The sequence below is a fragment of the Camellia sinensis genome, chromosome 5 (assembly GCF_055761805.1).
Source record: "Camellia sinensis isolate YWXY chromosome 5, ASM5576180v1, whole genome shotgun sequence".
Lineage (NCBI taxonomy): Eukaryota > Viridiplantae > Streptophyta > Magnoliopsida > Ericales > Theaceae > Camellia > Camellia sinensis.
In genome coordinates, this window is record NC_138965.1 from 111,010,208 (window position 1) to 111,020,875 (window position 10,668).

Consider the following 10,668-nt stretch of genomic DNA (forward strand, 5'->3'; position numbering starts at 1 on the left):
GTCCTCGCTCGCTCGAGCCAAGAAACACAACCTTTAGGTCCAAACTAGACGCAGACGCACGGATGCACGCTCGAACGCAAGAATGCTTGCTCGAGCCAATAGACACACCACTCAAAGCTCGCTCGAGCGAAGGAATCCTGGCTCGAGCGAAGGAACTAAAACCCAGAGCTCGCTCAAGCGACAAAAACTTCGCTCGAGCAAAGACACCAAAAACTGGGCAACAACCATTTGTTTTAAAACACACCCTACCTGTTACAAACTTGCCTAACACATCCTAAAACTCAAATACAAAGAATTGAAGGACGAAAAGAGATATATACAACAATACTCAACCACGGAACCCAAGTCCGGAATACTGTACATAAAGGAAAAAACCCGAGATCGCTATATTTACATAATTTTTGAAAATTATGAATAAAAATTCATTTGGTTTCTATTTTCATTTTCAAAAAGTTATAAATAGGCACAAAAAGGTTAGTTTCGTTTCCTTTAATTTTTTAATTTTTATTTTTTTTATTTCTTCTTATTTTTTCCACTCTTTCCAACTACCACCCATCGCTCTCTCGGCCAAACCTCAATTTTATTTATTAAATATATTTATATATATATATATAAAATATTTATTTTCACTCATTTATCATATTACATCTTCTAACTCTCATTAATTATAATCTATTATATTACCTTTAATTTTTATTATTTTTTTTTTATTTTTAAAGTTATAAAACTAACCTATCATTGCCTTTATATGATATGGGGCTGGGGCTAGGACGGAGACGGTGGTAGGGGTAAGGCATGGGCAGGGGCAGGGGCAGGGGCAGGGGCGAGGGCAGGGCCTCATTGTCATCTATTCTCATCATTATTGGCTACCATCACTAACAATGGCCTCATTTGTTAACCACTTTCAGCTACCACATCCCTTAATCATTAACCACTTTTCATTGGTACCAACCGTCTCTTACTGGTGATAACCATCCTTTGGTTACTACTTTTTATTGAAAATCACCTTCAACTACCACTAGTCATTATCTTTGACAGTTGACAATCACTTTCAACCAACATTTCATGTGGCCAATAACCACATTTAGCCACTGCAAACTACCTCTTACCGGTGGCAATCAGTTTCAGCCATTAACTTGCATTGCCAACGATCATCTCGGGCCACCATTTTCAACCATCAACAATCACCTCTCCATCCCTTATTTTTACTTGGTTTCAAAATAAAATTTTCAAATATTTATGTAAAAAACATTTTTTTTTATTTTTACTAAAAATAAATATAAACATATTTAATATTTTTTATAAACAAAATAAATTTATAATTTTTTCCAAACGACACCTTAATTATCTAACATGTTCATATTCCAGTTCTCAATCAAAAAAAAAAAAATCTATTAAGGGGTTATTTGGAATAATCTAAATAAGTGTACTTTTTTATTTTTTAAGAAATATGGATTGAATTTGAAGTGATATGGTAAAAAGGAGATATGATTTAAATAAGATAATGTGACTTAAATAGAATAGTAATTTTTTAACTTTTTTATGTTATGCCAAACTTAACTTAAATATTGTATTTGTAAACAAATTACATATGTTCAATTTATATTTTTTTACATAATTTTAATTTTAATGTTATCCGCATCCGTTTTTGTCTTTTCTCCTTATTCGCCGTCTCGCCCTATCCACGGCCTCCCCGGCACCACCGCCTCAGCCCCACTCGACACTGTCGCTCCACCTCATGTGGTACTCTCGTCTCTCTCTCTCTCTGTCTCTCTGTCTCTCTCTCTCTCTCTCTCTCTCTCTCTCCTTTGTTGATTTGTGTTGCTTTCTTCTTGCAACTGTATATGTATATGATCCTTTGAATCCCCAATCCTCCAAATCCAAGGCTGGTCGCTGATATGTGTTAGGGCAAATTTGATCCTGCAAGTCTCAGGTTTCTAATTGTTAGATTTCTTGAAGTTCAGGATTTCTTGCTCTTCCTTTGATTTTTTGTTACTTATTATCATTTTTAAAAGCACACAGCTCACCCCTACTGCTTTCTACTTGCTTCTAAGAGTTGTGTGACCTCTCCACTTGATTTTCTTCTGAGTTGGATGTTTGTTGGTTTTCAATTTGATGTTCATAGAATTTGTTTTTCTGTCTTCGTTTGGATGAATTTTGCAATTGTCGTTGTTTTCTCTTTTCCTTCTACATTTTCCCATATTTAAATTATAGTTTCCTTCTATTCTATTGTTCCTCTTGATTTTCTATTAAGTTAATGTTGTTGTTGTTGTTGTTGCTGTTTTTTTTTTTTTTTTTTTTTTTTTTCAGATTGAGAACAAAACTGTAGAGGACCACAAAACAGAACAGAAATATTGGAGTTTGTTTTCTCCTGCGTTTCAGGTAAAAAAATTCTCTATGGTTTAGGGTTTCTATTGGCTGCATCTTGCTTTGAACAAATCTCATATATATATATATATATACAGAGTGGATTTGGGTTATTTCTTTGTGGGTCATGCATGAGAGAGACGGAATGGTGGTGACTACGGCTAGTGGGTATTGTGCATTTGGTTAAAATAATTTTTTGGTTCTTAGAAGCTGCAAGTATATATGTAATTAGTTCAAGCCCACCAAGAAATTGACATTTTTTTTGGAGTAATTACTCATATTGTGTAAAATTATGTTGAAGCATTTGCAAAGACTGCTTTCTGTTTACAAGTTCACAGTTCCCTACAGCTGCACTGTCTTTAGGTTTTTATATCAACCATAGCTAAAGATCTGAAAAAGGCAGTTTGTGTATATTTTAGGAATTTTGAGGGGCAAGGGAGATGTCCAGGTTTCGTGCACTGTGGCAAGCTTCTCTTAATGCAACAAAGTGAGGTATGCCATCTCAACTTTTAAGATGATGGGTGTCTATGTTTATGCATGTTGAGTTTGCAGAACTGCTTTCTTGTTGTTAAGTTGATCTCTATCTGCCTGTTTGATATGTTTATTGGTTCTTTTGATTTTTATTTATTTATTTTTCAGTGTTTTTTTTTAAAAAATAAAAAAATAAAAAATTGCTGTGTAATTAAAATTATTGTATGTTGTATTGCTGCATTTAACTGGAATTCATGTCAATGCATTGATGTTGGAAATCGTACACCACATTTCTGATAAGTAGGCTATTTCTGAAGTTTGACGCAATTAGTTCTATGAAGAAATGAAATTTTGTGAGCTGTTAAAGAAGTGTTTCCCTTTCTTTTTCTTGATGTCAAAAAATATGTCTCATATGATATCACAAATCAGGAGTAGAGACACTAAGCTTCGCAAGTTTATCAATCATTGATTAATTTGTGAAATAGGTAGTTGTAGATTTCATCACCGACCTATTTAATAAAATATTTTTATGAAATTTCACTCACAAATATTTGAATAAAAAACTAGGCTTTGCATTTTGGAAATTTATGTAGTTAATAATTGTTTCAGGGAAATCACTTATTTGAGAAGTAAAGCAAGTGAGTTCCTTTTTAATATTCCATATCATTTAAACGAGATGTCAATGATTGGTGCTATCAAATTTTTCTGGTTAATTATATTGCCATAAAAATTGCCCTTGATCAACTTTGTCAAGACTTGTATTTAAGACTGAAAGATTACATGTGAAACTCCTTTTGAGGTGGTGCTTAGTGAAAAAAAGGATTCTTTTTAAAGTTTCAACCTAAGCAACACTGACACTTCTAAGAAGGTAACGTGCCGTGTCCAACACCATGCCGGACACTGACACAACACGACATGACATTTATTTGAAACTTCCCAACACTTAGACACACATGAATGACATTACAAGTTTGAATGGAATAACTTGGAATCAAATGACAAAAAGAAAGTAATGTAAATTTATAACCAATCTCCTCCGTAACAAGACTTAAAAAATTATTATCTTTTATTTAAATATTCATATATATGATATATAATAATTATTATATATTTATTATATCTTTTGCATGTGACCCCACGTGTCAAGCGTACATTTTTTGAAAATTTATGTGTTAGTGTGTCCGTGTCGTATCATGTGTCCGTATCTGTGTCTGTGCTTCTTAGGTTTCAACTTTCAAGCAGAAGTTCCTTCTATATTAACGTGCCATCTGGTATTAACAAGATGACTTGAGAGAGAATTGGGGTTGTAAGTTGTAAGTTAACATCTCCAACCCATGTTTTGGGAAGTTGGTAAAAAGCTAGTTTTTTTGCTTTTTTAGTCTATTTTGTATGTGAGAGGTGATGTGACTCAAAATGGCTAAAAAGTTAAAAGCTGGCCTTTTTTTTTTTTGCTTCCCAAAAGACCCCAAGGTTAGAACGAGAAATCCAAACTTGGATAGCTTTTCAGAAGCAAACAGAATAAATAAGCACTAATTATTGGTTATAGTCGTCGAGTTGTTAATGTTTATGAAGTTGGACTTCATAAACATTGCATTGGAGAGTTCTAACTACAACAAAGAGCTGAAGGAAGCCGCCCATGAGTCTTTCCTGAGAGTGCCGTGCTTGGTGTTGGTTGCAGGCTAGTAGTCTCATTTTTGCATTAAACATGGTATGGCCATTTTATCACTGGCTACAATTGAGCAATAGAAGACATTTCCCAGTGGATACAATGCTTGTTGGAATTTCATAGAATGAAAGGGTCCCTCAAAAAGCACAAAGACATCTAACAACGGTTAGTTCTCAAGATGAGATTTTGCCCCTACATCTGATTATCCACATTCTTGAAAGGTATATATATGTTCTGGGCTGGATATATTGAAACCAAACATCGATTGCCATATGATTTAAGTCTGAAAGTAAACTATTTGACTTTATTTCTTATTGTTATAAATATCTTCTTCTCTTTTTTGGAACATGGAGTATGGTGAAACTTTTCTAGGATCTTATAACTCATTTTATTGTTCTAAAATACCCAGATGAGGATTTGTATTATCTAAAGTTTGTTCACCTCTGCATCTCTTGAAGACATATCCTTTTGTGAGCATTATGATATGTGATGCCTTTTCCTTGTGTTTGTGCTTTTATGGATGACCTTCAGTCTGCCCTTCTTTTTCTGTTGTTAACTTGTAGCTCTCACATGGAATTTGGAAGACTTGATTCCTCCGAGCGAAAGATATATTTTCAATTTCAATTCAAAAGAAGAGCTAAAAAAGTGGCATCTGTATTCAGATTCTGAATATGGAGGTGTGTCTTGCTAAACTTTGATGCCTCTATTACATAAATGATTCATGATTGAGATATTGTACAACATACACATCCAACCAACCAAAGGTTGTGGAGGAATCTGTAACTCACTTTATTTCATTTGTTGATTCCTTTTCTTTTATAGTGGTTGTTGTATTAATTATGTACATGAGTAATATCATTCAATCTTATCCCGGATTTACTACACACTCTTTAAGTAGAAAAATTCTTGTTCATTTTCTCAAGAAAGTATCTTGATTTACTGAACTGCATGGTTCTTCCAACACCCCCCCCCCGCATTAATTTTTTAATTTTCCTGCATGAAGGCAATTCATGTATAGTTAGATGTTGTGCAGTAATTGATACTAAAGATTATTCAAAGTGGAGACTCCTTTTACTATCATTGATCGGTCACTCTTCAGGTTTGTCCTCGGCGTCTTTGGAGATCAGAGATGCTGGAACTGAATTAAGAGGTAACTCTCAGTGGATATTACTCAATATGTCAAAGCACAGGTATCTAGAAATTAGAAAATATAGTTATTATCTTGCGACATTCCAAGGGGAATGTAAAATATCTATGTATGAGCATGAAACTAAATTCCTTTTGGAAAATTTCCAGGAGAACATTAGTTTATACCTTTTTATAGTGCTTCCCACTCTTTAATCCAAATTGAGGTTCTAAGTTTTTATTAAATGCAGATGGCATCTAGTTTTTTTTTCTTTGATCAGAAAACTCAACCTACTATCTGATGGTTGAGGAATCCCAGTTTAATCCATGCTAGAAATGGTTGAAATTAAAGTTAGAGTGAGTCAAGATAAAAATCTTGTTTAAATGACTTTGGTGAACTGGTGGTTATTTCCTTCCTTCCTTTCCTTCCTTGTCTTTTATAGGAATAACCCTGGGTCTTCAACTATGCTACAATGGACTTTGGTATGGGTGTCGGATATGCAAACTAGACAAAAAAGGGGTCGTATTTTTACTATGTGAGATGAAATGGTGTTATACGTAACATACACTGTTTAAAAGGCATTTTACTCATTTTACAACAATTATACAATAATATATACATATATAACGATGGTGTTAAACACAAATATAACAAGTGTCCGATGGAATGTACCAGACACATATGTCACACCCTTGTCCAAGTGTCGAGTGTATGACATGGGTATTTGATTTATTTTGATGAGTCCATGTAACATAGGTCTTCAACTAATTTGAAACTTCCTATAGCATTCTACGTATTTATATTGAGCTGTGATCAGGTTGCTACAAATCATGATATTTTTCTTATATGTAGGGCTTCATTTGTGTGCGCAACCTCTTACTCAATTATGTTTGAGAGGGGTACACTGGATATTGACTTGACCTTTGTCATAATACGCACAAAGTGTCTGCTGTCATAATTGATCCCATCCTTGTGCTTGGTAGTATTAGCATTTAACCACTGCACCAAACATTGGCTCCTACATTGTTTGGTTGTTTTCATTTTTTAATTTAAATCATATCCATGCAAGATATGTGGTTTTGGTTTTACTTTCTACTTATGCTAGTGCCATTTGGGTTCGGCATCTCTCATACAACATGGTGCAGCAAAAGCCTGTCTGATTTTAATATGGTTGCAGCAAATCAGCTGCCAAACTAACTTCTCCATGACTCACCTGCAAAATCAGAAGCTTACAAACTGCAATGTGCACTTTAAGCTTTGCATGATTCCCTAAATTTTTGTTCTTTACAACATTTGAACCTTGTGTTGACTTCTGAACTTTGATTGGTCTTGATGTTTTTGATTAGGGGTTTTCTCTGGAAAACTTTCTCTGGATGTAGCTGAGGATTCAAAATGGAACATTTCTCGGAGTGGCTTTTGTGGTATGCGCTCTAAGAAGGTGATGTGATTGCCATCATTCTTAGGGATCAACTGTAAACAATTATAAATTTCTATTGCAGTTCTATTCCTGTTTGCATTTTCAACTATGTTCTGGAGTAGTGTTACCAGAAAATACTAGTACCCTAGAAAATTACGTTTTGGAACGCATGTTCGAAAACAGGGTACACTTTTGTTCCAAAACAGTAAATTTAGCTATCCAAATCAATCCCAAAAGTTTTTCCAATATATTTACTTAAGGTTTCCGTATAAGTAAAAAAATAAAATGTAATGAACTAAAATGGGTTAATAATATTACATAGACCTCCCTTGAGGTTTTTGACAATTACAGAGACTTCCCCTAAGGTTTTTAAAATTACAATGACCTCCCTTACTTTACTGACAATATACGTGAACCTCCCCTCTGTTAAATAGTTGTTAGAGGTGCTAACAGAATATTCTAACATCGGCACATTTGAGCCTCTAAATGCCAATACTATCCTTTTTCACCACTGCAAATACCAAACACCTTTTCTTATCCCTAACACCAAACACGCATTATCACTGACCATCACAACCAAACACCACCTTCTCTCTCTCTCTCTCTCTCTAAAGTGCTGCACCATTACTTCCAATCCCACCCAAATCAAACACTCACTTTGAAAACATCTTTAAATTCTTTTTTTTCTTTTATTCTTGTGGGTAGAAATCTTTGAATTCATTTATATATATATAATCTGGTGGGATATACACGATCTTTTGCATTTCATATTTCTTATGTGTGTATATATATTGTCTATATATATGAATGCAAGATATACATATATATATATATGTATGAACCTAATGATGGTGCTTAACCAGAATTAAGGAAACATTTCTATGCTTGTGATATCTATGTGCGTCTCTAGGATACTCTGGACAAGTGGCAATGAGCCAGCGTATGGGATGGGGGTTGGGGAGTGAGATGGCGATTCTACTATGGTAGGCACTAGGCACACAGATTGAATGTTGGAAGGGGTTTAATCAGGTTAGCGGTTGGCTGTTGTCATTTATCACACAACCTATGATTTCCTTAGAATTTGAATGGTTCTGTGTCGCCAACCACTCTCTTGGGAGCTGTGACATCTAAATTTTTCTCCTGTTGTTTTAAGCACAATAAAAGATTGGCTTTTTATCTGGGAGAATTTCCCCCTCCCTATGGTATGCAAGTTAAATGACTCAAATTCATGTCATGTATTAATTCATTTGCCTGATTTTAAGAAAATTAAATCATTTTTTATTTTATCAACAATTTTTTAATGGCTCCTTTCCTTAATGACTATATTTCATACTCCAAACATTGCGTAGCATTAAATGGAATGATTTAATTTACATACATGCAATGCAGAGCATCCCTCCTCCTCTCTGCTACCACAGTTTCTCTTTACTAATCTGTGTTGTCTGCAGTTTGATGGTTTCATTGATTTGGATGCATATGACACCATAGCACTAAAAGTCAAAGGAGATGGAAGATGCTATATTTCTACTGTGAGCTTTCTTCGTTGAGAATGGACTATTGAGAGGCTTGTATATCTAGTGCTCTATCTAGGGTTAATAGTTGATATTAGACTCTTCAATTTGTACTGAACTTTTAGCATACTGTGATGCAGATTTATACGGAAAATTGGGTCAATTCGCCTGGGCAGGAGGAGGATAATTCCTGGCAAGCTTTTGTTTTTGTGCCTAGGGACAACTGGTATATTGCTAAGGCAAGTTCCGCACCCTTTCGTATAGCTGGAGATTACTAAGACAGTTTAGAGACCAACTAGAAAAAGCTAAGAAAGGAAAAAAGGTGACAAAATTGTAGTAATTTACCTGGAAAGATGTACAACAGAAAACAGTGACATTATTGATATTATAAACAAAAAACTGTTATTAATAACACCATAATTTGAATCTGCTTATGATACTGCTACTTATTGTGGAGCTTAGATTATGCATCTTTTGTTGAATGGGAATGACCTTTTTGCTTGATAATTGAAATTCCTCAATTTGTAGACCGTGGTAAGATTTGTTTATATGGTAAAATGAGCCAACCTGCCAGTTTTTGCTTGTATATAGGAAATCAAGTGTTATTTGATGTATAAGACTACTGGGAATTTTAGTTTTTGTTATGTCCATTTGCACACTTGAAACATGTTCTATTGTGGCTTAGGTGGGGTTTGACAGTTGCTTATTATTATTATTATTATTATTATTATTATTATTATTATTACAGAATCTAAAAAAGCTTATGCATTTGGTAATTGCTAGAAATAATTTTTGGGGCTCTTTTTAAACTTGCTTTTTGGTGAAAAATTCCCATATTACGCTTGTATAATTGTTGGGCCTTTGTAGGGACGCAATGGAATTTCTGAAGTATTGAGGGTAAAATCTTCGGTAAAATCTTCTGTTCACAAATTTGATAAATAATAAAGAAGTCATTCCAAATAGGCTCATTTGCTTTTGGCTTTTTTAGCAAAAAGAAAGAGCTTATTTAGGAGATCCCATACAGAGGCTTAAGTTGCCCTGTTCTGCAATTGGAATTTCAGACTCATAATCCTATGTAATGTCGGTAAGAAAAAAATATCATAGACAGAGGAATACTTTTCCATCATTTTGGGAAGTAGGGAGTCTGTGATCGTGAATTGTCATGTTGAAAATGCTAAATATGAAATATGTTTTTCTTATCTTTTGACATCTGCTGTTTGTCGAATATCCATTTAAAATAGTTTTTTATGTAACTGTTGCTTGATTTGCTTGCTAGCAACATGGTTGACTTGCCCTAGTAGATCTGAGATAGGCACGTAATGCTTCTTTGCATGGGAAAAAAAAAAAAAACATGTAAATTAACTACAAATTGGTTGTGCTTTGGAAACAACGTGGCTTTACAGATTCCGCTTGCTCGATATCTGCCAACATGGAGAGGGAACATTATAGACGTAGACTTGGAAATGAATCCATCTCGAATTGTTGGCATGTCTCTATCTGTCAATGCAGAAGGTGGAGTCCCAGGTGCTACGTCTGGCCCAGGTGATTTTCAAATGGAAATCGATTGGATTAAAGCCTTGAGGACAACACAGTGAGTTGTAAAATGCTTTGTTGTACATTGTTCATTTCAAACATGTTACATTTAAAAGTTATTGACTAAAAAAAAAAAAAAAAAAATGTTTTTGGTTAATGTGCTAACTGAAATCCCGAATCCATGGAGTTGCTTTTTGGTTTCGTGTATTTTCTCTGAACTTTCTCATTAATTTGGAGTATCTTTTAACTTGACTTTGTGGACATTGATTCTTGTTGCACTCTCAACTTGCAAAATACTCTCTTCTGCCCATGTACCACTTTCATCTTTGTAATAGCAACATTCGATTGTTCACTTTCTCTGATTCAATTTCTCATTGTCCTAGTTTATGACTCTCTTTCAATTTTAGATTTGTGGGCATATTTTGTTATGTTTTTGTTTTTGTTTTTTTGTTGTTTGTTTGTGTGTATTTTTAAAAACTAAAAGCAAATGGAAAATTTGAACATATCCATCATTTTTCATTTTTGTGTGAAATATTTTTCAAAATAACTTTTTGGTTTTCGGCATAATGTATTGTTC

At 34.2% G+C, this 10,668-nt stretch overlaps 1 protein-coding gene across 1 annotated transcript; it reads left to right on the forward strand.

Moving 5' to 3' along the window:
* The first annotated feature begins 1,638 nt into the window (after positions 1-1,638).
* Positions 1,639-10,458, forward strand: LOC114268751 (putative complex I intermediate-associated protein 30). Its single transcript, XM_082869566.1, is given in 10 exon segments — positions 1,639-1,743; positions 2,311-2,382; positions 2,466-2,535; positions 2,787-2,859; positions 5,068-5,181; positions 5,604-5,654; positions 6,977-7,068; positions 8,496-8,576; positions 8,699-8,797; positions 9,962-10,458. Coding segments are annotated over 7 exon segments (681 nt in total). The 5' UTR covers positions 1,639-1,743; positions 2,311-2,382; positions 2,466-2,535; positions 2,787-2,807; the 3' UTR covers positions 10,154-10,458.
* Positions 10,459-10,668: the final 210 nt, after the last annotated feature.